General features: G+C 44.7%; 1 protein-coding gene across 2 annotated transcripts; it reads right to left on the minus strand.

Annotated features, from left to right (window-relative positions):
- Window positions 1-712: 712 nt before the first annotated feature.
- Window positions 713-13,881, minus strand: CAPSL (calcyphosine like). Of its 2 annotated transcripts, none has more exons than XM_086770665.1 (5): window positions 13,715-13,881; window positions 9,958-10,094; window positions 8,925-9,102; window positions 7,853-8,062; window positions 713-814 (listed from the first exon to the last, which is right to left on the minus strand). In XM_086770665.1, the coding sequence occupies exons 2-5, from the start codon at window positions 10,092-10,094 to the stop codon at window positions 713-715; spliced, it is 627 nt and encodes a 208-aa protein (XP_086626791.1). In that variant the 5' UTR covers window positions 13,715-13,881. The 2 variants fall into 2 exon arrangements, with proteins under 2 accessions (XP_086626791.1, XP_010120657.1); XM_010122355.2 differs by lacking the exon at window positions 713-814 and adding an exon at window positions 3,838-5,768.
- Between the last annotated feature and the right edge of the window lie 13,784 nt (window positions 13,882-27,665).

A 27,665-nucleotide genomic window follows, 5' to 3' on the forward strand; every position in this document is an offset into this window, starting at 1 on the left:
TCGGCAGGCACAAGCTGACCATGAAGCAGCAAGGCACCTGGTGATGTTGGCAGGGTATTTCTTCAGGGCAGGAGTTCAGCCCATTCTAGGCTTCATAGCAAAAGCGTTTATTGACTTGGAGGCCTCTATTTTTGCAGCAATACTGCAGTGCCGCAGCCCTGGGGGGAACAGTGGCAGGTTTTCAGTCAATACGTTTTGGCTCAAGCTAGTTACCTCTCTGGTTGTGTGTTTCTGAAGCTATCCTTTAAAAACAGCTAAAACGTAACATAAAGGAGACCTACCATCTCTGTGAATAATTATTTTAGGGTCCAACAGTTCCCTGTTTACTATGATCCTGAATCCTCCCACATTATCACTCCTGTGTGCAATAGGACTTTGGCAAAACAAATGCCATGTACAGACACGCGAGAAAACAACCGACGATGCCAGAAAATGCCAATTTATACGGACTGCCTCACCCCTGCGCTCACTCGGCAGCTCCGGATTTCGGTGAGGCTGGCTATTCCTTGGCTTTTAAGCGCCACCTGGTGAAAAGTGAAGCCGCATGTCACAGTCCAGCACGGGGACACATGCTGGTGCCATCAAATCGTGCAGCTCTGACAACATTGCTCAGACGGGAACTGGGGGGAAAAAATCAAACCCGCAACAAACCAGTGTTTCACTTCTTTATAGTCTCTCGTCCGAAAGAAGTTGGAGCAAATGAAAGCAAAAGTCAGAGTTTCCAGGATTTCTTCATCATTAAAATGAAGTAGGCATCACTGTCCACAGAAGCACTGACTCCAGAGTAGTAGTTCAAAAACTCATCTTTTGTAACCTAAGAACAAGAAAAACGGTGTTTACAATGTGTGATGGCTATATACTGTGGCCCAAAGCATGTTTATGTAACACATCCTCATATTTTGCAAATAATTCTTTTGCCTCTTCCAGACAAGTCTGATTTTTAGGTCAGACTGTTCTAATCTGATATTAGGATGTGTTGCTGCAGCAAGCTCTCACACAGCATTTGGTGCAGTGACACTGCGGTCGATGGATTGACCTTCTTACATTGGGAGACAGAGCTGTTGCTATGTCCTGCAAAAATAAATGTAAGAAAAGTTATTCCGATTATTGGTAAATGTTAACTGCATAACTTAGATGTCCCATTGAAATTAGGTTAGTGCCACACTAGCACCATCACCAAATAAATGTAAAAAGCCCCAAAGGTTAGTCAAGCAATAAAAAATGAGAAACAAAACAGAAATGCATTGATGGAAATGTCTAAGTAATAAATCTATGACACAAAGCCAAGGCTTCTCTAAAGCAATCTGCTAATTTTTTTTTCCAGAAATTGTATATAAGCTTAAAAAAAAAAAAATCAGTAAATTTTAAATGCTGAAGAATCAGTTGGAAGTAAAATAAAATAAAATAAATTGCAGGTTTTGGCAAAAATATCATGTTTCCAATGAAAAAAAAAAAAGAACAGAAAACCAGTTGAGTTAACTTACACAAAACATTGCACTTCCTTTCTTTCTCATTTTTCCTACTTGCCAATACTTTCAACAAAGTCTAGATCCCATCCCCATTCTCCAGCTCCCATTGGGATCAACAGCAACCTCAAGCTGGGAGGAAGCCTAGGTCCAGGTTTCGGTGGAGACGGGGCTACCGTACCTGGGGCTGGCTGCAAACCAACGAGGTGAAACTTTTGCATCCTAGGGCGCTCTCACCTCCTGCGTTCTCTGTTGGCGTGAGAGCTGAGGAGGTGCTAGAGCCAAAACCAGCGCTTCCTTTGAAATCACAGAGACTTCGGCAGGGTGCTCGAGGCATCATCTGTTTTATCAGGGAAAGCTGAGCGTGCTGCTGCTCTCGGTGTGGAGGAGAGCAGCTGGGAGGCAAAAATAACCAAAACCACTGGGCTCACACCTTCTGCCAGCCGGTGAAAGCGGAGGCCACAAGCCCAGCTCTGGGTTGGCAAAGATCTGCTCTGCCCACGCGGCTGTAGAATTTTGAGGCAGTACCGTGTAAAAGCTGCTACATAGAGGCCAGTCTGCTTTCATCCAGCAATGTGCGCAGGTGGTTTCATCTGCAAAACCTCAGCTGCTTCCATCTGCCTCTGCCAAGACAGCTTTGTGCCAGGAGACCAACAAAATGAATCAGATCACCAAATACACCTTGCGGTCTGATTTCAAGAATATATGCCAGTGAGTGGGGCTTGCATTAAAACTCAGTTGGTTGAACTAGAAATTTATGCTGCAGGACAGAGCGTGAGCCAATCAACAATTCTGGACCATATCAAGCCCAAAATTTCCCCTCAAGGACAGAAACATGAAGCCACTAAAGCGCACAAGAGGCAAAACCAAAATGCAGCAAAGGATACTGCAGGAGTGCTGCCTTTCACTGTGGAACGTGCTGGAGGGAGAGGCTGTTCCCTCCCCTCTGCCCCCATGCTTTGTGCTCTTTCAAGGAGGGCCACAGAGATGTTCTGACAGCTCAGTTAAGGTGGGCGGTGGGGACACAGTTTTCCAGGAGGTGTATGTAAGGGAGCCTCTATGAGGGACCACAGGGCTCCACAGCATTTTTGGAGCAAGCTCCAGTGGTGCCTGGCAGTGAGGGTTGCGCTCAGCCGTGACAAGGTGCTGTGCCACGGGGTGCAGGCGAAACCCTCACCTCTGGTGTTGGCCCACAGCCCTGCAGACTCAAATGTTCCTGTGGTTTATGCCATCCTGTTTAGCATCTGTTGCACAATCAGACAGAAGAAATAGAGCTTCAAACATGAAGCACCGACCAAGATCTGACAATCTTGATGCTAGCACCAGATATGATCGCGTGCATTGCCACCTATCTTCCAGTATCTGCTGTGTGCGCTGTGCAACCACAGACTGGCAGGACAGCCTGCACCACCATCTATCTCCAGCATCTGCTGGGGCTGTAACCAGCACACAGCAGCCAGCAGCTGAACACGGGCACTGAGCTTCATTTTCGGCTCTCTCAGACTGCAGTGCAGCAGCACCGGCAGACAGAACAGTTAAGGGCTAAGGGGCGGCTCTGGGCACCTGCTCTCAGCCCTGGTATTTCTTCATGTCTGCTTCAAATCCCTTTAGCTTGCCTTTAACCCTTGTTCCATGAATTTGCCTACATACTAATCAAATGGCATTTCTCACAGCACAGATTCCAATTTGTGTTATATGGCATCTGACTACAAGTGAAAAATCTTGCCCAGACTATTTCATTTTCCTGATAGCAATGTACCTTTTCTGCAGTTAGCAGTTTTTATTCAGGTTGCTCCAGGAGCAACTCTCTTCCCCCAGAAGTGAAAGGAAGGCACCGACTTTGAAGGAATCTCAACCCAGCCCTTGGAAATGTGCTCCCTACAAATTTCAGCATGACTACATTGTGAAAAATGTCCTCCTGATGCTGAGAAATGCATCCAGCGAGCGACGAGGCTGGCGCGCAGGCAGACCTGAGCAGCCAGGTGGAGAGGGTTTGAGCTCTCCTGGCTCACATCCTTCAAGGCCCCACACAAAACCCCTGAGTCAAGCTCAGTGCAGAAATTCCACCCTGGAGCACTGAGCTTTCCCCAGCCGTCACAGGCTCTGGCTAAAGCTCTCGGAGGCTGGTGACACAACTTCTGCAGGTTTTAAAAAAGCATAGTTTCTTCTCCTTCCTTATGAAAAAGGCATATTACATTTGGGATTCAGTAAATTCAGAAAGTATTTGTACTGAAAAGACAAACCAGTTGCAGTTATTCAGATTAAAACTTCCACTGTGCTTGATTAAATGTCAGCACAACAGATCGCTGTGGGGTCTGAAGACAAGAGATAGCATGTCAGAAGGAAATTGTTTTTTTCATTTTGCGATTCCCACAGTCCATTCACATTTCTTTATTTTTATTTGAAACATAGAAGACAGATAACACGACATCCTGCTGAGGAGCCCATTAACAAATGACAAATAAATGGATTCTGCTCAAGCTGCCAGGAGATGTACAACCTCTGATAGTAAGTTTGTTTTCCATATAAAAACAGCAGCATTGCAGTAAGTAAAAGCTCATCTTATGATCGATGGCAATTATAAAGAGAGTCTTTCCACCAGTTCCCAGTGTCAGCCAGTATGCAAGTTTCTGCAGGCTTACAGACCAAAGAAAATGACTGAGTTCACACAGCCTTTACTAAGGAATTGCAATCAGCTGTCACTTGTACTGAGATGATGGCTGGACACAACAAAAGCAGAGTTTGCACAGGACCAGAGCAGCAAGCACTCAGATCTTCAGGGTTTGAACTGGTAGCAGTCCAGGTTAAGAAAGAGCTGAGACTTCATCAGTCAAGCTCTTTGGAAAGTCCAGTCTATAAGCCTCTGCTGCTTTTAGCTGGCTGCCAACCTGAAACGGAGCAAATGTTGCCATACAGAAGCCATTTATTCTCTGCTACAGCAGCAGTAGCTCACTCTGGGAGAGCAGCAGGCCGATGCGAGAAGCAGAAAGAAGATGACAAAAAGAGAAGGAATCAAGGCAGGAATAATTAGACAACATCTCCCTCCCTTTCCCCTCTTTTTTTTCCTTTTCTTTTTTTTCTTTTTTTTTTTTTTTGTTTAGTTTCCTTTGTACACCATTTCCCCACTCCGGGGAAAGGACAGAAGATCTCAGAACTGAGAGAGCCTCATTGGTGTGACCAGGAGGGCAGGTTCCCATCCTTTTTTCAGCATCAGAAACAGAAGATGAGAAGACAAGAAAGTTACAAGTTTTTGAGTTCCCAGAAGGTTCCCTGAAGTCATAGCCTGGTCGTAAACCAGTATAAATACAAAAACTACTAAGCAGCTTTTGGTGTAGAAGTGTACAGACAACAGCTACCAGACCAGCAAATGTTCCAGGAACAGTGAGAAGGAAATACTGTAGCACATGTATGCCCGTTAAAGAAAAATATTAGTGACATGATCTCACAGTACAAGAAGAAAGAAATCAAAGGGGGGGAAAAAACAGGCCCACAGAGGTCTGAAACACGGCATGCACAGGAAAGATGCCTGTATGCTGAGTTGTAAGCCACAGAGAAAACAGAGCTTTAAAGAGACTTTTGCATTTATTCTGGTCCATGTCTCCCTTTCTTGATTTGTTTGTCCCTCCAGCCTCTGGGCACCAGGAACTCACATGTTCCCAGCAGCATGCTGAGCAGTTGCTCTGTCCCACAAGCGAGACCCAACAAGCCAAGAGATGCTGCAGTGCTACAGGCGGGAGGGCTACGTGACCCTCCTGGGACAGGCTTCTTCTTGTTTATAACAGTCTGCCCCAGACCACCACCTTTCCAGAATATGTTGGTTTCCTCCTCTTGCATCCTTTGTTGAACAGAGCTGTAGCTCATGCTGGAGGAGGGGATACGTTCAGGAGCCACAGGAACCTACTGCAGATGTCTGAGAAGAAAGGAGCAGCTCATCTCAGAAAAGAAAAGACATGTCAGGGATGCAGGAAGAAAAGGGACAGATCTGCGGGGTGGCTGGATGCCAGATCTGCTCTCTGATTATGCTCCAGTCCCCTGAGGCTGAGCCTGCTGAAGCATCTGGGACTTATTTCTGCAGATTGACTGTAATTGGCACGGTTACTGGAAGCTGTTATTATGGAAAATGAGTGTGTGTTGTGCATACACTTAATCATGGGAACCTACAGAAGGTGGAAGTAAAGTCTTGCTCCTTTAATCATATGATCAGAGTTTCCAAGCATTCTTCATCATGATGATAAAATAGACATCTGTGTCTATTGAAGCGCTGACTCCTGCATAGTAGTTCATGAATTCTTCTGTTGTGACCTGAGGCAGAAGAATTTAAAATAGGAAAATAAAACTTTAATTTTTTTAACGCTGTAAGTCAAACCCACACATTTAGAAGAACTCTAAATGAAACTTAACACCCACTATTTCTTGTTGGTAGTGAAAAGGAATCCAACATGAAGAACGAAGACACTGAAAATTTGTCCAAGTTCACTTCTTTGTAGCAATAAGAGCTTTTGTCCTCCAGGAACACTCGGATTGAAATGAAACATGCAGAGTTAAACTAACCTTACCAGTAGTTAAAATCAGTGCTGCCCAAGATTCCAGGGATGCTATAATCTGGTTCTTTGAATTATCGTTAATAAAAGAGGATGAGGTTTCTGGTGCAACTCAGAGACAAGTAGAAGCTTTATATCCATTCATTAGAGAGAAAATACCATTGCTCTAAACAGATCTCACTTAAAGAAACCAACATTATTTCAAATACCTAAGAGTTTTGAATATCTTTCATGGGTATTTTGAGGTTGAATTGGTTTTAAAATGACCATTAAAAAAAATCAGATTAGCAGATTAAAAAAGTAAATGTCTCTTGTGATGGCTTAACTCTTGAACTGTGTAGGTCATTCTTTCAACAAAACATTACATACAAAAAGATTTGCTCCTACTGTGTTGTGCATTTGAGAGCCAAGTAAAATGTGCATCCAGCAAGATCATGGTGAAGAGGTACTTTCTAGCAGATGCTCAGCCTTGAGCTAAAGCCTTGCTTTAGCCTTCTGTTAAAACATTTTAGCTGTTCAGCTCATACTAGTATCATCAGTGACCTCTGATTCAGGCACGGTAAAGTTGCAGTCAGTTCTCAGAAGAAACTGCACTCGGGTGGGTTAACGTCAGGAGAGCTAAACAAGAGGAGCGTGCTCAGAGTATTTTTTCTGTAAGCTCAAACACGGCAGCATTTACAAGGCACTGAGCTTGTCAAGGATCATTCTGGGGACTAATTTAATGTGTTCATGTATGACCTCAGCACAAAAAGCAAGAACTTTTTGCTTGCGGTTTGCTAAACGTCACCACTGCTGCAGATAAGGAAGGGGACAACTCATGCAACCAGTATTTCTGAGGATGACACAGCAGAAAAAGGCATGAAATTTCGCTCTACCAAGTGCAGAGTCATGGTCATCAGCTCCCTACAAACTGAGACCCTGCCTGCTGGAAATCAAGCAAGGGGAGGATCTGGGCACAGTATCCAGCCATTGGAGGTGTAGGGGTCATCAGAGTAGAGCAGCTATGAAAACCCAGATGAAACCTCAGAAGTGCTGATGAAACCTTATCCGGTTTGTTATTATGAACAGTTTGGACTGAGAGTATCACCATGTGAACTCCCGAGAGCCACAATTGCTCTGAGTCGGTTAGATGTGTGTAAGTTCAGACCAAAGAACTTTGCAGATACGTAAAGAGGGGAAATGAAGTGTACCTGGATTGGAGGAGGTTACAAAGTAGATGAATGAGAAGTCCATCACAGAGGGTGCCCAAGCTTTGCACCTGCACCAGAGAGTCACGACAAAGGATAAGAAGGCCTCCCAACCCTACTCCAGGTAATGGCTCTTCAGGGCACACGGTTGGTGGCAGCAAGTCTACAACTTGCCATGTCTACCTCTATGATGGACTGATTTCAAAGTTAAGAGTCTCAGTAACTACGCGCACTAGAGAAGCGCTAGCTGTAAAGTATTTCACATATTATGGAACCGGCTTTTGAACTGGATCCTGGTATTTATTCTCCTAAGCAGTGAAAAATCCTCCAGTTTATGTGGATCTTGAAAATCAGCAATTGTGTGGGCTAGTTGAAGATATACTTAGAGTAACCTATCAAAACAGAGCATTAAGGTTACAAGCCTGTAGCTGCAACCTCATGTCTACCTTTGCAACTCCTGAAGAGCCCCTTTGCCTCTGAATACGTAAGCAAACTGCACCAACAGTCCAGCGCAGAGGTCATGCATCCATTTTACTGTCCCTCATAAATGCAATGCAAATACATGTTTGGTACTGAGATTACTCTCACATTTCATAGTTTAAGTCAAACACTGAGTCAGATGGTGATTTCATGGCTTGACATTAAGAGTTTCACGTACCTTCCCATCTTTGTCATAGGGCGAATCAAAATTATCCAGAAAGGCCCTAAAAACTTGATCTTCTGTCCAGTCTCCATTTTGGTATTTGGGATGATGCTTTGCATTATACACCCCTCGTAAGTCTTCAATTGTGATGACGCCATCTCCAGTCTTATCTAACTTCCTAAACGCCTGCATGATGATCTCTTTTCTTGCGTTTGACATTGGAGGCTGTAACGAAATATTACAAATTCATTTTATTTCTGCAAACTACTTGCCTGGTTCCAGATTCAAGTAACTATTGTTAATAGTAAAACTAGTTCAAGGCAATTAAGAAAACATGACCTGCTGACAGTCTACACTGCCCATGAGCTTGGAAGGACAATGTATCACCAAAAAGCAGTGTGATCAAGACTATTCAGTCTCTACCAATACAATAGTAAATGGACAATAACAGAAAAAATACTACCTAGAACACTTTTCTGCCCTACCTGTTTTAAATATTTCTAACAAGAAACTACTAATTTTTCTAAGCACTAGTTATGTTCTTTTTTAATTGTTTAGACTTCAGCAGAGCAAAGAGGCTCCAACCAAGATCAGTCATGCTGTGGCTGATTAGAGAAAGCCCCCACTGGGTTGGCTCATGTGATAAAGAGATGAGTCGTAAAATGGTAGACAAAGAAGTGAGATTAGTGGGCTGAAACACACAGGTACTCAGACTGCATATAGGAATTTAGGTACCTAAATCAAGGCAACAATTCATAAAAGAAAAAAAATCACAACCATTTATTTGCACCTATTCTAGTCTAGTCTATTTGGAAGGAGCCTTAAGACTTGGCAAAAAATTGCAGAGACATGTTGAGTTCTTGAGATCTCTCATCCACAGAGATGTTATTTAGAGTGATTTTCCCGTTTCGCAGATTTAAATGGAAATGGAATATTTTAACTTCTCAAGAGTTACTGACTTTTTAAATAGAGCTGTAGATTTTGCTAGTTACTAAGGTGAACAACAGTGCTGTTTTATGTTCAGCTAATGACAAATCAAGGCTTTTTCTCCATTTATTGCAGTAATAACACAAATTCCCATACTTACTCTCAGTGTAACAAGAAATTCATCAAAATCAATTGTTCCACTACCATCTTTATCAAATATCCGGAAAATCTCTTGTGCTTCTTCCTTGTCTATCATCATGGCATAATCATTTAATCCTTTCACAAACTCTTTGAAATCAAGAGTCCTGCTGTTGTCATCATCCATAATCCGAAATACTCTGTGGAAAATGTGCAATTTGAGGAGAATGTGAAGGAAAACTTGGAGCAATTTAGCACAGTGCTGGAGCACCTTACTGAGATAACATTTCCCTCTTGTACAGCCTTCTGAGAAAAAAAAAAACAAATTAATAATAAAAAAACAAACCATAAGAAAAATAAAATTAAAAAAAAAGAAAAACCACAACCCCTCCACACACTTACTCACAGCAGAAATTACTTGCTTAGATTGCCTGAATATTACAGGTTAAGTTAAATGAGGTGAAGGCTGCCTTTAACTGAAGGAGGCTTCCTGTTCCTTACATATTGATGTGTCTAAAAGTTGGGCACGTAGGTGAAGTTTCAGCTGGCCACCTGGGATCCCTCTGTGGCTAGTGGAGACCAGGAGGGGTTTCAGGGCATGATATGTCTCCCCTTTCCTAGGAGTGCAGTGATCCACACTCTTCAGGTAGCTGCAGAAGGAGCCTAGATGCCTCCCACAGTCTAGACAGCTAACAGAGCATTGTACATGGGGAATCACAGCCCAGAGGAAAGCAAACAAAATCCTCAGTATTGAGATAGTTAATTATAGAAAATATCAAAGAGAGATATATGGTTTATGTTCCACTCTCCCCCTGTCAGGAGTTGTTCTGGATCTCAAGGAAGCACTCTCCTCTGAGGGAGTCATGGTCCTCAGTCCTTCCACAGACAAGTAGGTCAGTCCTGTCTCCCAAAACACAGAAGTCCCAAGCCTAAACTCCGTGGGTTGTGGGATTTGCATTGGAACCAGTAAACTAAAGTTTTGGTCCCTGCTTAGTCCGTGAGCGTCTTGCAGCTAAAACGATTAGGCTGAACTGGATTTGACTTCTTAGACTCACCTGCCAAGTCCTTTGATGCCTGCAGATCCCCTCGCTAAACACTGCAGGCGAAGTCTTTCTACAGGGTCAGTGGTTTTGGACAGTTTCCTTTTGGCCTGGATTGCCATTTCTCGGTCATGCCTTGCTGTGCCCGGCATCTGGAAGATCAAAGCGCTCAAACACCATGGATTCACAAACACAAGACAGAGTACTGAAACCTGCCTTAGTATATAGAGCATGCCAAATCCCTCACTGCCAAGGTGCTGGCAAGTCTCTCATAAGGACTCATTTTGAGCGTCTGTTTTCTCTTCCTTACATCCTTTTTTCAGAAGGAAAAATTGCCAATACGGGCCACCAACCCTGAAAGGAGAGCTCAGCCAGCTACTGTTTGACTAACCCAGCTGCAAATACGAAAGTGTGGGTAACAGCTTGCTGCCTACTGTGTCCAAACACCATAAAAACTGGTGGAGGAGAGCACTGCTGCCTCTGCATCCCCAGCAGCCCTGCTGAGCCTCCTCAGCGTGGCCAGGTTCGCAGTGAGCATCTGCCCACAGGTAGAGCTGTGACAGCAAACATTGTCCTGGGTGAGGGCCTTCTCCTTATCTTTGCTTTTCTTCCACTGTTGTCCTAATTCTCCAGAGCAGGCTTTCTCCCATTGCATGTCTGAGCAACGGTGATCACCCCAAGACCTGACCTCACCTACAGATAACACTTATGCTATTTTATCACAACTGTAGAACTAATTAATAACTTAAACTTCAGGGACACGCTGAATCCTGGCCCCTGGGCACTCAGGGCCAGGACTGCCAGTCCCTAGCCTGGCTGCTGGGTCTGCAGATGACAAAGGCCCCCAAAATACTTTTCCAGCTTTTAAAGCATCACAGAACTTGGCCACGAGACTCACAGAAGGGCTGGGCTGATGACAGCAGAGCTCTCACTCAGAGGGCAGGCGGGGACGGGGGGAAGTGAAGAAGACGGGCAGTCCTGTGAGGCATCGTCAGTGCACGTTGCACTTCCAATCTCATTGTCACTGCATTGCACATGCAGCAGCATGAATTGACATGGTCAGAGAAAACTTCTGAGAAACATGGAATTAAACTGTTTCATCTGAACTACTCAGCTCTTATCTATAGGGCATTACCTACAGCAGCTGGCAATGTCACACGTGTTGACTTTTGCAATCCCTTCAGACAACACTAGTTGGGCTTGAAGAAAAACAAAACCAAAATGTTTTTGTTTGCTACAAATGGTTTCACCACTAGCTTCTTGCAGAAGTCCAGCATGGTAGAAAAGAGACTATTTCAGCTTTTGTTTCAGCCAGAATGAGCAAAGTTCTTCTGGGAACTCATTAACAAGTGACCAGAAAGACCTTAAAGCTATGTGAGATCAGCAGTTAAAAATGTTTTCTGCAAACAATGACCTGTGCTTAAGGGAGACGTGTAGCCAGCAAGAATATAAAATATAGTGAGGTTACATAAACACAGTGCAAACTGTGTTCACGTTATATAATTATGTACCATCGCTTATAGAATGCCTGTGCACAGCACTGTGCGGTATGCCTCTGTACTGTGTTACGTATTCATATAGATCTATAAATACTGAGACCGATTATGACATAATTAGTCTCCATTGCACACTGCAAAAGTCTGCACAAACACACACCATGCGAGGAGTGTAGTACCTCTTTGCCTCAGGTTCAGCGGAAGCATTTCCAGTATACTGCAGTGCAGATCAAACGATCATTGCAGCGAGATTCATTAATTAAGGCTAGAGAAGGATCATCTGATACGGTATCTGTTATAATCTGCTGTACCTCAATAAAAGCCGCTGAAACTGGCCAATCCTCCGCTGTCTCTGCAGTAAGTACACAGCTTGCTTCTACACCTACAAGCATTTCTAGCTGAGAACTCACCATCTCTAGGTTAAGGTGTTCCAGTATTGAATCATTTTCTGTTAAAAATACATTCTTTGTCTCTAGCCTGAATTTCCCCCATCATTAGATACTGTTTTACTTTCTGTTCCTAAATTGAAGAGTTACCTATTCCAAATTTGTCCAGCTGCGAAGAATTGGAGGTCCCTTTTAAACCCACTTTGGCTAAATGTTTAGACAGAGGTTAGGAGTCTTGCTACAAAATGAGTTTCCAGATGTTAGATAATTCTGCTGTTGTTCCTGAACTTCTCCAGTTTTTTCCAGTGTTCCTTCTGAAGTGGGACAGGGTGCTCTGATAATCTCACTGATGCTACAAACAGAGATACGTCCATTTTTTCCCCCATATATCATGGTTAAAAACACAAATAGTAAGTATTTGTGCTGCTCTTTGCAAACCTCCATTCTCTATAACATTCAGTAACAAAATCACCAACACTACATTGTTACATAAAACTCAGCAGTTAAAGTGTGTTTGTAAAGTGACTGCACTTAAAAGACACATTACACTAAAGCCTCTTAAACATGACCTCGTTTCCTGTGTCGCACAGCAGGATGCATTTGAGAATCCTTTCTATACATTCAATAAACACAGAAGAGCAGTTAAATAGAAACCCAACTGCGTCCAAGCCTGGCCCATAGTAATACATTTACCACTTCCCGATTTCTGCTGGCTACCAGTTTGAGCAAGAGATAAATCCTTCTTGGGCTGTTAAAAGACTATACTGCATTGTAAGAAAGCAGATTCTGAATCAGAGCAAGGGTGGAGGAATCACAGTGATTCACATGATCTCTCCTTGCCTTTCATTTCGCTTTTGCCCCTTTTTGGATAATGTGAAGTAATTAAAGATACAGTCAGGATTTGCTGAATGTAACAGTTGTCTGTATACCTTACAAATGTGTTATGTATCAGTAAACTTTAATAAAATAATAAAAGGTCAGAACCATAATTTTGCATGTTTTTAATTCTTACATGTCTTCCAAATGAAAAAGGGGCTGGTTAATTTAATTCTGAACACGAGAGAGTTATGTTTTGTGTAACAGCCTGGGCTATGATGTTCTCAGCATTGTTTGTTTCTATCGGCGATGTTGTGTTGTGCAGTCTGAACAGAAATCATTGCATTTCTTCTTAACCAATACAAAACTTGAATTTTTGGGTTGGGTTTTCCAGAAGAACTGGCTGTTCATTCTAAAGTTCCTTTACAACCCTCTAAATCTGAGGCTTAAATCTGGAAAGAGTCAGATTTAATCTAAGCTCAGTATCATTCTTTTATACATTATCCCTCAGTTGAGCCCAAGAGCCTCCTGTTAAAATCCTGAAAAACACCACAGTTTGGCAGGCAGAAACCCGCACTAGCTTCTCAATTATCGTAGGCTCCTGAAAGCCTGTCCTGGCCAAATGCATGAGTTGCACACACCTCTGAGCAGAAGATCTCAAAGTCTGGGAATAGATTAAGTGGCCTAAATCAACTGCACGCATTTGGTTTATTACTAATAATTTCATTAACTTATTAAAAGCATGAAAACTGCAAGAGTATTTGACAACCATCTAAATACCTCCTTAAAAACTTGGCTTCCCGGCCCCACTGACCCCTCCGTAGCAACCTCCCCTCTGCCTCTCCACCATCCCCAGCATCACCCAGCTCCCATCTTCTGGTAGGTGGGGCATTACTGCTCTTGCTATTTTGCATGTATATATATTTTGCATGCACATATATATATACACACACACAGAGCAAAATATGTATATAATAATATGTGCATATACAAAAAAGCTATTCTTGGCGGAACCTCAAGCTCAACTGATTGGAGAAGCTCACTGCAAGCAAACAAGAGAAAAAAATCCTTTACCTGCAATGCTATCTTGCACCCAGGATTTCCACCGAGCACTTGGGAGGTGTTGGGGGGCTGCAACAGCGTCGTGCCCCACCTGCCGCCCCGGCTCTGACTGGCTCAGGCGGCAAGCGGAGGGGACACAGGGCAGCAGGCTCGACGCAGAGCTTCCTCGTCCATCTCGTTTTGCTTGTTTACACACCCGGCTGCCTTGTGCACCCCCCCTTTTTTGGAAGGCCTGGAGTTTACCAGCCAGTCTCCAAGGTGACACTGGTGGCTGCGGCTGGCCCAACCCTGCTTCCCTGGGCGATTGACGCTGGATTGCGAGAGTTCTTTTATTTAATGTCTTTTTAAATCCAGGCCTCCTTCTCTCTGCCCAGACAGGCTAGAGGGGGTAAAGCGGGGACACCTCGTGCTGCCCCTCTCCGAGATGCCTGGAGATGCCTGCAGGAAGGTGCAGCACCGCCATGCCGGCGTTGGGCATGGCTGTGTTTTGAAAATACGTTTCTCTGCTCCATAATTGATAGGGCCGAAAAAACTGTCTAGGTCAATCCTTTACTCAAAACACAATAGGAGAAAATAAGTAAAAGCCTGTTGATGGCATTTCATAAAAAAAAAACCCGAGTTGCCAATGTATTTTTTTTTTTCCCTGCTGATTAATTGCCATTTTGGAGACCCGTTGGTGGTGAGAACCTCTGAGGAGACACGGAGATTTTGTTAATTTGCAGCAAGAAAAGGTTAGACACCCATATGATGAGGGAAAATTGCTCTCTGCCTAGACGCAGCTATTAACAGGTCTGTCTGCAGAAGATCACAAGCATTATCAACGACTTAGTGTAACATTTGGAGAAGAAATTGGCATATTGATGGACTCCTTAGGGGTAAAAAATAGCCTGTGTTAGGCTCGCTGGCCCTCTCCAGCAGTAACAAGCTGATGGCACAGGATCAGGGCTGATGGCAACAGCGGCTGTGTAAGTTCTGTCAATGAGAGCTCATGGGAAATGGAGAGAGCGCCTGGCTCAGCCCATGGATAAAGCACCGCGCGAGAATGAGTAAGTGCATAGCTTCCTGACAAGAGCAGAAAATTATTTTAGGCGATTACTAGAGTAATAACATTTGCCTCCCGGAGGGCTGCTTATCTTTCATCGACAGGTACTTCCTGGTACTGAACAGAGGCTTGTGCAAGACTCTGCATGTGCTTTTTATCTCTCATCTGGCAACTGATTGTACATTAATGCACAAGTGGGAAACAATGCTTCTTTAACCACCCAGTGATTCAAAAGTATTGACTTTGTGACAATGTAACATCCCCCCATCTGCTGTCTTTTTTTTTCGCTAATTGATCTCCAGAGGCCCTCTGGGAACACAGGAGAGATAAGGAGCTCTGAACACGGCCTGGGCTGCTGGCACAGAAGGAGCAGCCCCTGTTGTCTGCCAGCACACACTGCAAAGGAAAAACAGAGACACTGAGATGCAGAAATAATTTCCACCGAACAAGAACGTGGTCCTCGAAATTCAGCATCCCACCTGAGTAAAGCAATTCTTCACATGCAGAATTTGCGTTGACTTTCAGAGGGATGCTTCTGGTTTGGAACAGCACGGATGGCCTCTTGAAAGCAAAAGAATAAGGTAAATTAACATCTGGATACTCAGCTGCCTTCTGCTGCCCTTCCTGCCCTCTGCCAGTGAGCCCAGGCATGCACATACACACACGGTATGTGTCCCTTCAGCACACCCCTCTGAAACTGGACTGTGCCATGTCTGAGCTGGTTAATGAGTGATGAATCTGAACAATTATTAATGTCCTTTCAGGTGTCTCAGATTGCATCAGGCTGTGATTAAGTTTATTTAATTGCACCTGCTCTGTTACTGTGCACAAAGCTGTAAGCAGAGTTCGGTGAATTCATAATTTATCAGAAGGGAGACAGATTTCATCAGAACTCGGGAATTTTTCCTCCTCATTTTCTAACTAGCTTTGTATACATACCTGTTTAATTTTTGGGTTTGTTCAGTCTGAAAGGTCTGAACTGTCTGTTCAGTTTGTGGCTCAACACTGGACTGAATCGACTAAGAAAAAAATCTATGAGACCTAACATGATCATACACTCATGACAGAGATTGAGATCTTGCCATTTTCAGTTTTAAAAAATTCAAATTTCGTGTTGAACTTAAGCAGGAGGGAAGGTATAAGAAATGCACAGTGTCTCAAAGAAAAGAGAAATCACTGGGCATTTTGCCCAGTATACATGCACTGGCATTGTTTCTTAATGTGCTACCTGTGACCATCACTGCCGAGAAGTTCTCCAGCAGCGAGAAGTGCAGATATAAACACATCTGCTGGCACTTGGTAGGGGAATTAGCATGGTGTTTAGTTTTCAATGTAACTAAATTAGCAGGTTAAAAAAAAAAAAATTAAGAAAAAGCAAACATGAAGTATCAGAACACTATACACCAAAAAAAGACTAATTTTACAGGATAAACCTTTGGGTTCTTTCCTGTCATTAAAATATAGAGTTTCACATGCATCAAAAAAAGAAATCTCCATGGTAAGTAAAATTGTCAAGGGAAAAGTATTCCCATTTTAAAACAAACTGTAATGCAATTAAGTTGAACTTCCAATCCAAATAAAATGCTTTTATATCCAAAAATGCTGTCTCCATGTGTGGTCTGTACTTACAAGCTGAAATTAATTGTGCTCATGATAGCTCTCCAGAGCTGAGACACCCATGCTACTGAACTCCTTCCAAAGGGGGTGGTCACATCCAATCTGCCTGCTGGGGACGGTCCCCAGCCGTCCTCCTAACAAAGATGCAGCCCAGTCTCTCCGTGTGGGTCTGACCCCACGCAGTGACCCTCAGCTCATCCCTCCGGTCTGGGGAGCCTTTCCAGCCCAGAGAATGCATGGTGCTGGCAGCGTCCGCCCGACGGATCGCTCTGCCCGGCTACACATCTTCAGCGTTCCTTACTTCTACCTTGCCTCTTGCCTTCACTCTGGGGAAGCACAAACAGATTTATTTTTTTTAACGCTATGTCTGCATGTGTTGCTTGACAAGTTTTTTAAGGTGATTTGAGATCAGAAGCCTTCCAGAAAAGAAGGCAGTTATTTTGAAAATTTTTCTTTCTTGCAAATCTACCACAAATCTGTTTTCAGTTGGAAAATGAAAAATTAAAACACTAGATACTTTAGCTTTTTAAGAAGTTTATCAACAAATATTTACCAAAATTAAATTATTTTTATCCTATGCCTTGAAATAATGAAAGTTTAAGTTTTAAAGATTTCAGGAAAAGTGGAAAAAAACTTAATGTTGGAGATTTTTTAGTTTTGTTCTCTCATGTTTTTAAAAAATATTGACGAGCTTCTGCCAACCACAGTCAAAAAATACAATGAACTTCTAACACGTGTGAGAAACTTCTGTGCTCAAGGCAATGACCGTCTGATATGCCCGAGGAAGTTTTATGCTCATCTCCCTCTCTCTCTTTCCTCTAGAGAAGAAAATAGTTAAATGGACCCAGCATTTAGCAGGATCAAATACCTTTTGATGCTGAAAAGCTGTGCTGGATCTTTGCAGAGAGCAGGAGGTAAGGAGGAACAGGAAAGCAGTCTGCAGCTTGCTGCAGCAAAAACAAGAACAGTGAAGAGGGCAAAGAAAAGGGAGAAAAAACCAGAGAGGAGGAGATTTTGATTAGCTGCTTCTCAAAGAGGCCTCCCCAAAGACGATCCTAATGAGGTGCTGGAATAGCCTGGGGAAAGAAGAGTGGCTGTGAAGTCTCTGCTCTTGGCACAGGCACATGCCAAGAGGGGAAGTCTTGACAATATTTTGATGTCCCTCCCAGTCCTCTGAAGTCTGGATTTTTACAGGTATATGGGATCATGCAGGCAGGATTAGGCAGAAGGGGAAAGGGTGGCAAGGAGGCACTGTCAGTAGTTGTGCAGGGCAGGGCAGGGGGGTCTTTCTTCTAGGACATGGGTGAAGCATTGGCTGCAGAAGTAGCTGGAGGCTGCGGGGAGAAGCTGTGTTTGCTGCCAGTGAGGGGAATGCTTCGCTTGTCAGCCCGTGGAGCTTGTCTGACTGCAGCTATTATTTCAGTCTGTGTGGTACCATTTCTACAATGACCACAGATAGGATGTAGTTTTTGTTGTTCTCTGGAGCTTCCTCTCCAAATTACCAGGGACTGTTTTGGTTCCTGTCTCCAGAAACTTGTTGGTGGCATGTGAGTCAGATGTGTGTCCCTGGCAGGGCATGTTTGTCATGGCAGCACGATTCAGTGCAGGCCCATCTACCCTAACAGCCACCTTCTCATTCATTCTACTCATCAACACACTGGTGGCACACCACCCGTCTAGAGAGCTTAGTCATATCCCAAATTCCCTGCTTACTTCAGAAGTTACTTCTGTCACACAGAAGGATTAGCTATTGTTAGCCTCCTCTGCGCATCTTGAGCCCTGAGATGGTGCCACCTTGGCATATGAGTTGCTGTTGCCTCAGTGTTCTGGTTTTGTTGGGTGGGGGGGGGGCCTAAGGTGGTAGCTTCTGTAGGAAGCTGCTAGAAGTCTCTCCCCTTTGTTTAGTGAACTTGGCTGGGCCTAGGGTGGACCCGCTGCTGGCCAAGGCCGAGCCGATGGGTAGCAGAATGTCCCGTGATAACGCCTCTGCAATAACGTATTTAAGAAGGGGAAAAACAGAAAAAAAAAGGGGAGAAGATGTGAAGCAGCTGAGCAGGGGCAGAGAGGGGGAGGCGCGAGCCTTGTGGGCCTTGCAGGCCTCACCCTCTGGCCTACCGCCAGGCGGCTGACAGGGCCCAACTCGGCCCAGCCCAGCCACAAGAAGCGGAGAGGAGATGAGAAGTGAACAAGATGTAAAAAGGATCCTGAGAGGCGTCTGCCAGCCTGTTGTGAGAAACGGCTGCAGACGCCAAGGTCAGTGAAGAAGGAGGGGGAGGAGTAACGCAGCTCCTGGCCAAGATTCCTCTGCAACTCGTGGTGAAGACCATGGTGGAGCAGGTTGTCCCCCTGCAGCCCATGGAGGCCCACGGAGGAGCAGAGATCCACCTGCAGCCCGGGGAGGACCCCATGCCAGGGCAGGCGGATGCCTGAATGCGGCTGTGGCCCGTGGAGGGCCTGTGCTGGGGCAGCCGTTCTGGAGGGTCTGCACCCCATGGAAAAACGACCCACGCCGGAGCACTTCACGAAGGACTGTAGCCCGTGGGAGGGACCCCACGAAGAAGCAGGGGAGGAATGCGAGCAGTTCTTCCCCCGACCATGCAGCAGCGGCATGAAAAAACGTGTGATGAACTGACTGCAACCCCCATTCCCTCTTCCCCCCTGTGCCGCTCGGGAGGGGAAGGTAGTAGAGATGTTGTTAAGCCCGGGAAGAGGAAGGGGTGTGGGGAGGTTATCTTGTTCCCTGTATCATTATCCTGCTGTTTGTAGTAATAAATGAATAGTTTTCCCCAAGTCGAATCTGTTTTGCCCGTAACGGTAACTTTAAGGATTTCTCCCTGTCCTTATCTCAAGCCTCAAGCCGTTTTTCCTTATATCATCTCTCCCTATTCTCTCGGAGGGTGGGGGGAGTGAGAGAGAGACTGTGTAGTCTGGTCCCGATCAGGGTTGAACTACGACACTCAGTGAAGATCTTGTTTCCCTGGCTGCAAAGAGCAGATTCATACACGGATGAGTCAGCAGACTAAAGACCCAGGGCCGGATCTCAAAAGAGATTCATGCTAGGGACTGGCTGTTGTAGTTCAGGCCTGATTGGTACCAGACTACACAGTCTCTCGCTCCCCCCACCCTCCGAGAGAATAGGGGGAGATAATGTAAGAAAAACGTCTCGAGGTTTGAGATAAGGACAGGGAGAAATCCTTAAAGTTACCGTTACAGGCAAAACAGACTCGACTTGGGGAAAACTATTCATTTATTACTACAAACAGCAGGATAATGAGACAGGGAACAAGATAACCTCCCCACACCCCTCCCTCTTCCCGGGCTTAACAACATCTCTACCTCCTTCCCCCCCCTTAGCGGCACAGGGGGGAAGAGGGAATGGGGATTGCGGTCAGTTCATCATGCGTTGTTTTACGCCACTGCTGCATGGTCGGGGGAAGAACTCCTCACATTCCTCCCCTGCTCCATTGTGGGGTCCCACCCATACAACACAGTCCTTCGTGAAACCGCTCCAGCGTGGGTCATCTCTTCCACAGGGTGCAGTCCCTCCAGAACGGCTGTCCCAGTGGGCCCTCCACAGGTCACAGCCTCCTTCAGGCATCCACCTCCCCCGGTGTGGGGTCCTTCATGGGCTGCAGGGGGATCTCTGCTCCTCTGTGGGCATCCATGAGCTGCAGGGGAACAACCTGCTCCACCATGGTCATCAACACGGGCTGCAGGGGAATCTCTGCTCCTCCATGGACCTCCATGGGCTGCAGGGGGACAACCTGCTCCACCATGGTCTTCACCTCAGGCTGCAGGGGAATCTTGGCCAGGAGCCGCATTACTCCCCCCCTCCTTCTGAACTGACCTTGGCGTTTGCAGCCATTCCTCTCACAAGACAAGTTCTTCACAACAGGCTGGCAGACGCCTCTTAGAATCTCTTCACATCATCCAGCTCATCTCCTCTCCACTTCTTGCAGCCGGGCCGGGCCGAGTTGGGCCCAGTCGGCCACCTGGCGAGAGGCCAGAGGGTGAGGCCTGCGCCTCCCCCTCCCGCCTCTGCCCCCGCTCAGCTTCTTCACATCTTCTCTTCTCTTTTTTTTTTTCTGTTTTCCCCTTCTTAAATACATTATCGCAGAGGCGTTATCACGGGACATTCTGCTACCCATCGGCTCGGCCTTGGCCAGCCGCAGGTCTGCCCTAGGCCCGGCCGAGTCCACTGAACAAAGGGGAGCAACTTCTAGCAGTTTCCTACAGAAGCTGCCACCTTAGGCCCCCCCTCACTAAACAAAACCAGAACACTGGCATTTACCCTCTCCTAATGCCGCAGTGCCCAACCTTGTGGCTTGTGACCACCAGAACCTGAACACTCAACTCTTTCAAACATACTGCTTTTCAAAGAGGGCTCCCCCAATTCTGACCTGATCCAAGAAACAGTGAGAGCCCAACCATATGTGCTTAGCGCCGTTTTAGCCACCAAGGACACTCCAGTTATCTACAGAGAGCTACACAGGACTTACCTGAGCTTTGCTCGGAGAGGAGGTGAAGGGATGGTAGAATGCCCAATGGTACCAGATTCTGGCATTTAGGCAACCGAATCACCCTCTAGCTGTCCCTTGTATAGAATTACAGTATCGTAAGAATATTTGAAGTTAAAAAGCAGTTTCTTTGGGTCAGCCCAAAGGTCTGCTGGCCCAATCTCCTACTCTCCTCAGTGGCCAGCAGCCACCATTAGGGTAAAAGCACTGGGCATGCCCGTAGAGTTCTCCTCCCCCATCTGCCCTCCAGCAATCAACCATTTCCCAGCTTCCTGAGTTGGAAGTCACACATAGAGCTATTCTCCATGAGTTTCTCTAGCCTCTCTTTGAACCCATTAACACGTTTGGCTGTTGTGAAAATCTCACAGTAGCAAATACCACAAGCACTGAGTTGTCCTACCCTGTAGGTCACACCTGGTGTTGCAAGCAGCCATTCAGATTTTGGGGCATTCTCACTGATGGTTGAGGACTAGAAGGCAACAGGTGATGTGGCTGGCAAAGTCAAGCAAGACTCTCTCTGCCATCACACTTGCCAACCTCGTGACAAGGGCTTTAACCCAGGTTTGCTGGGACTCACGACCAAAGCCAGAGGAGAGGCATGGGGTGGCCCTAACACTTTCCACCTGAAAGCAGCACTACTGGCAACCAGCTCAAGAGCCCACAGCACAGATGCACACGCACAAGAGGAACAGAAGGAATTAAAAGTCTAAGCACACTCCTTTATTAGTTTCTTCCTGTTTGCCTGGTGTAGGACTCAGACTTACAGGTTTGTAACTCCAGGCTGGGTCATCATACACGGCTTCCTAAGGATGCTACCTTTTATTCTTGGTGGAATTAAATCTCCTTAGCACCTGGTGCACCTTCATAAGTCTCTAAAGTTTAGGTCCCCAGGAAAGTGTTTCTCTTAAAGTAAGTGCATGCGCTATGTACCCAAATAGTGGACACGCATAGGTGGGCCCAGGGGAGGTTGATGTCCAATCCCCCAAAGTTTCCAAGGGAGCGAGGCTCTCACAGGCACTCATAACGCTCAGCAGAGAGATGGGGTATCTGCCATCACAGCCTGGAGTACTGATCTGAGCCCATAGCTCTCACATGTATATGGGATAAAGATGAAGACAGATTTCTTCTCCACTATCTCCTGGCTCCCTATAGTTTGGCTTTTGGATTGTTTTTTTTCCAGTATTATCCTTCAGCATCCAGTCTGGGCATGCTTTTAGTTACTGAAGGAAGCAGACCACTGAGACAGGAGACTCCAGCTAGAGCTTGTGAACTTCTGCAGCTTTGTAAAAGCTGACTATGGGAAACTACCAACCTTCTCATGGGGGAAGGGGGCAAGAAATTTGAAATTTCTGGTGAAAAAGCTTTCTGCAATGCAGTTTCCAGTAAATTATAATGTCCAGTTCTGGTAAACCCAAAGCGCTTTGACTCTGGCATGTATCTTACTGCACATCGCCAGCCAGCCATCGTGGAAACAATGAAACACAAAGATGCTTCTCTTTCCTCTCTAGCTTCCAATATGCAGAATTAGAAAAAAAAAAAAAAAAACCACCACTTTAAAATTCTGCTTTTTTTTTCATGCTTCTTAACACGGAATGAAGTACAGAGAATTCTTTCTAATAGCTGCACACGATCTCAATCCTACAGGCTTCCTTTCTCCCACACAGCAGTTTTGGAAATCAGAGATGTCTTTCTATACTGTTCTGTCTGTTTCTGTTATGATGGCATTAAAGGTTTCAGACAAGTGGATCTTTAAAAGTCCTTTTTTGAAAGAATTCATGTGAGGGAGTGCATGTAAACTAGTTCCATCCGCTTAAAATGAAAAAATCACAGTGCTGAGAGGATTATCTTACAAGCAAGATTTTCTCATGCCTTTGACACAAACAATTCAAACCTTTGACTCCAGTTTGGCAGCATAGTACTAGTGTTAGGAAAGGTCTTGAAATACGTCTTTCTGCACCAAAAGCTTAATTCGGTGCAGGATGATACAGGAGGTTAAAAAAAAAACAAGCGCTGTTCCTTGCTTTGCTGCTGATAGCTATCATAGCTACAGATCTCTAAAACTTCCAAAATTCAGATAATCTTTTTCATTGGTGAACACTCAGCTAGAGACATAAGGACTTGCATTGGACGTACTACATGATAAAAATTTAAAGGACTCCTCCAGACAATAGCATGCCTCGTTCCCTAAGAGGCAGGCGAGAAACGCTGGTACGTGCAGCAGCGTAGCCCTGCAGCCTCACGTTGCCATTGCTACCAACAGGCCACCAGCTTTGTAGCGAGTTTGCAGAGCTTCGGGCAGAGGGCCTGCCAGGCTTGCTTTGTCTGAACTTTTCTTGATGTGCTTTTACCTCCTTCTGTGATGGCAATCTATCTAACTGACCAGCTGGCTATAGTAATTTGTTTTAATTTTGTTTATCTTTGTGTGGTTTTATACAGATAGCAGTAACAAGAAGTAATTCAGTGTATAATGAGATGTTTACAACTAATACAATACAGGGTTGAGAATTACCAGACCGGTACAATTGCAGAGGCCTTGAGAAGTGGAGACACAGGATGTAGCGCAGAGCAGCACTGGCAGGAAGTTATAAAAGCTGGGGCATAGGCTTGGCTTTGGAGACCCCAGAGCTCCTCATCTGTGCTCAGCTACAGAAATGCAGACCTGGAGCTGGATGAAACTGCTTTAGGGGTAGCAAAGAGAACAAAGAAACAGTCTCTAATATATGTGAAATTCTACATACAGTAAATTCAGCAGTAACATGTAGCTGCAGACCAGTGAAAAAAAGATAAAAGCCTAAATGCATGTTAGGAAACACAGACAAATACCCTCAGGTAGATCCTAGAGCATCAGCATGATAATATTCCCAACAAAGGACACTAGAAGCTGGAGATTTACATTGTTAAGTCATTGTGCAGGCTGAAGATGCTGACTTTAAAACTCAGAGGAACAGAGGGGAACAACATAATTACCAGAAAATGGGTAAAAACTAGGAGGTGTGTGTTACGAATTTAATTTTTTTTTTATTATTGACACTTTTCTCTGTATTGAAGTATTTTAACTGCATTATTTTTATCCTTTCCTTTTCTATAACTATTAGATTTGGACTAGCAATAATGGACTCTTCAGATTTCAATTAACAATAAATTCTTGGCTTTACTTACTTGTAAGGTGTTCTTTCTTATTGCCCATAAACAAGACCTTGAGCATCCCAGAAGGGAGGAAAGATGAGTGTGGGAGCTTCTTCAAATTCAGCTCCCAGTGAGGGGCCAAAAGGCACTCTAACATCACTCCTGCTCTTTCTGAGGTATGTTAAGCATGTTGCCAGCTACAAACTGCATTAACAGGAAGTTTTACTGTTATGTTGTGTGTCGTTATTTTCACATCCACAGAGTTGAGGCCTGTCCCAGCAGTGAGATTGCCTTGCCCCTTTCTGAGTATTTCCCTTGGAATGGGATGATGGGTTTTGCCTTAGCTGGGAAGTTGTGGAGGTGATGTCTCTCTCCAGACTGGCTGCAGGGTAGTGTTATCTTTGTGTATGCCAGTCACTGTATGTTTAGCACATAATCAGGAAGAATTTTAAATAAAGGTGAAAGTATGTGTTAGATATGCCCAGCAGACTTGGCATGAGTTCCTCAGATCTTCCAGCAAAGCTCCTCCTGTCCAGCTTGTGAAGAAGTATGCTCCAGCTGTGACATGCTCTTTCCTTCACAGCAGCAAGCTTCATTCGTTCTCCTTCTATCTGCCCTCTAGTTTAACAGCTCTTGGGGGGAAAAAAAGAAACAAAACTATGTTAACCAGTCCCAAAATATACACAAGCTTTTCTTCAATAACCCAGATGCTCTTGTCCAGCTACAGGTCAGGCGGGAGTGCCATCAGGAATAGGAGACCACAGCTCTCAGGCAATCATTCACAATCCTACCTTGCACAGCGAGTAAAGATCTACGTGGCTTGTGTAGGAAGGGACCAAGAAGCATTGTTTGGTAGCACAGTTTTGCAGGCAGATGCTGCAAAGGACATCCAACAGGGAAACCCAGAGAAGTAGGCCAACACAATGCTGCAGAAACAGTAGCAGGATTCCCCAAACTTTTCTAGCTCCACAAACCAAGTTACAAGATGTTATAGATCCTCCTTTGTTTAGAGACCTTCTCCACTAGTCAAGTCAAAACTTCACTCCCTAGCAAAGCTCCTGCTGATTTTAGAAATGTGGCATCTAACATGTGCAGTTAGGCCTGATGCAATAGAGATGAAGCATCCGGTATCCTCACTTCTCCCTAAGTTAGTCACGTGGGCCATGACCATTTAAACTAACTAACATCCTCACTCTGTGACTCGTGTAGCTCCCTCACAACACTGACATGGATGGGGACCCTGCCACAGTGCAAACCATTAGCAGGAACCAGGAAGCAGTCATTTACACAGCCTAGGATCCTGCCACGAGTCAGTATCTTAGTGTTTGTAGACTAGTTTTTCTGCCTGAAGACTCATCCTTTTTAAAATCAAGTTGGTGAAATTGTCTCAAATGGATTTATGGTAGTGAAAAATGTAGCTCAGTCATATGAACAAACAATCAGACTACTAATACTGCCGTGTTTCTGATACACTGTTCCTGCATTTGAGGCCAGATAATGCTAACACGAATTTGTTAACATTATCTACCCAGAAATTGCATAATTTGGCATGTTTGTTATCTACAAGAGGAAGTTGCTATCTTCTGATGGCTGAAACCTCACAAGCTTTTGTATAAACAGTCATACGATCCGGATGTCACCAAAGATGGCTGTTCTGATGATGCCAAGCAAAAAAAAAAAAACAAACCCAAAAAAACTAAACCATCCAGCTTTCATAGTAACAACAAAACAACAAAAAGTAACAAAACATTTCTCAGAATAGAATATTACAAGAATAATGTGAATCCCAGTTATACTATTACGGTAAATACTATGTAAGCTCTAGTAACGGCGCGTTTAGTTCACCACCAGTTGCCTCTGCCAACGACAGAGGCTGCAGTGCTGCGCTGCGGCCCACGGCACGTTACTCACCACAGCGTCTGTGAGCATAAGAGGCTGTTGAGCGGCACCTTTGGTGTGCGGGTCCAGCTCTTCCTCTGATGTTGCTGGGTGTTGCTTCCTGCCTGCACTGCCCGACCTGGCACAGCCCTGTCCAGCCGCCACCAACATGCCACATAGCATCGAGGAAGAGGGTGGGAGCAGTCTTGAGACCACTTCAGCTACTTTCAGCGATGTTTTGACACAAATGCCAAGTAAATGCTCCTAACTGCACTATCACCCCAGTGCCTGGTTGCCTATAAGGAACCAGACCTCCTCTAGCCAAAAGAACAATAGAGGGCCATAGAGCTTTAGGAATTTTTGGGGCTTCAAGCTTATTTGAAGTATTTGTGACTACATGGCAAAAAAAAAAAATCAGTGCCTGTTTCTCAGTCAGGGACAAAGTGAAGTAAATTGGGAGGATGAGGACGCAGAGACTTACCCCCAGCCAGTGGATCTTTCCAAGAGGTTTGGTGCCCGACATCTACCTGTTCTCTGACTGTCACAACTGGCATCCAAATCAGAACAAACTGTGAACTCTTTGCTTCCTTTTCCCCCAGAGCTGTGAAAAAGCAAGTTTTGCTCATTCCTCATTTTTGAGGAAAAGGTAAATTTTAGCATCTGAAGAGTCCAAAGGAAAAAGAAACAGATGCCGAGTTAAAGGCAATAATTTTAAAATGTCTTCCCTTTGAAAAGATTGTAAATATCATGTGAGTTAAAATAGGAGTAGTCCAATCCCTACCAAGTATTCTGTTGGCCAGGACTGCACTGATGAATATAAAAAAGGATTTGACAGCAAAACTGACCGGTTTGGTGATTTCTGTGTATACTTCCTTAATAAGAATCCAGCTTGGATTATCTGCAAAACCCATCAGCATTCCTCACAGTCCCAGACAGTGGTTTCTTAAACACTAGGCTTTAAATAATGAAGTAAGGCTGCAAAAGTCATTCAGTGGAAGCTCTCTCTCCCTTCCCCATGCACATACATTTCTTTACCACATTATTCCCAGACAAAGCTAATATTGCAAACTAAAACGGACTTTAGATAAACACATTTATAGAATTAAGTCCTGTAGTTTCAAGTCCAGGAATTTCCCTGGTAGATCTTGTTCTTTAAATAAAATATAAAACATTTCTAGGCTTGAGATTCAGGAGGGTCAGTGTAGTTCTCTGTTTATCATCAATGCTTCAACACAGGGCTGTTACCCAAACTGATGAATGTGGAAACAAAAGGAAGCACAAAACACAATGCATCTCTTATTTAGACATTGTCACATTTTGTCTCAAGGTTTTGGACTTTTGGTTGGGACATTGCTGGTCCTAAGTGTCACAAATCTTCTGTGGGTGGCACGGGTAAGGCACCAGTCCCCTACCTTGATGTTAAACTCAGAAGTCAGTGAATGCACTGGAGGAACTCTTAGGTGGTATGAGGCTTCCTTTGCAAAGTTTACAAAGCACTTAAATTTGTCGCCTCTATAGCCCTGCCCCAGGGACCTTCCCAGTAGAGAAGTTTCCTGGAGAGGCAATTTGGTGAGATAAGGGTTCCTGATACCTGGCTTTTCTGAACTGTCACAACTCTGATCCAGACTGGAACAAACACTGAGCTCCTTCTGCCCAGTGCTAAGAGCTCCATCCAGTCCTTCACTGTTACAAGGAAAGGTGAGAAGAGGGGAATCCTCTTCATGAATTCTGCTCTAGTCTTCCCCAACTCTTGTTCTAGAGCCAGTGTAAAACCTGAGAATCT

Source organism: Chlamydotis macqueenii, chromosome Z (genome assembly GCF_036417535.1).
Source record: "Chlamydotis macqueenii isolate bChlMac1 chromosome Z, bChlMac1.mat, whole genome shotgun sequence".
Classification (NCBI taxonomy): Eukaryota; Metazoa; Chordata; class Aves; order Otidiformes; family Otididae; genus Chlamydotis; species Chlamydotis macqueenii.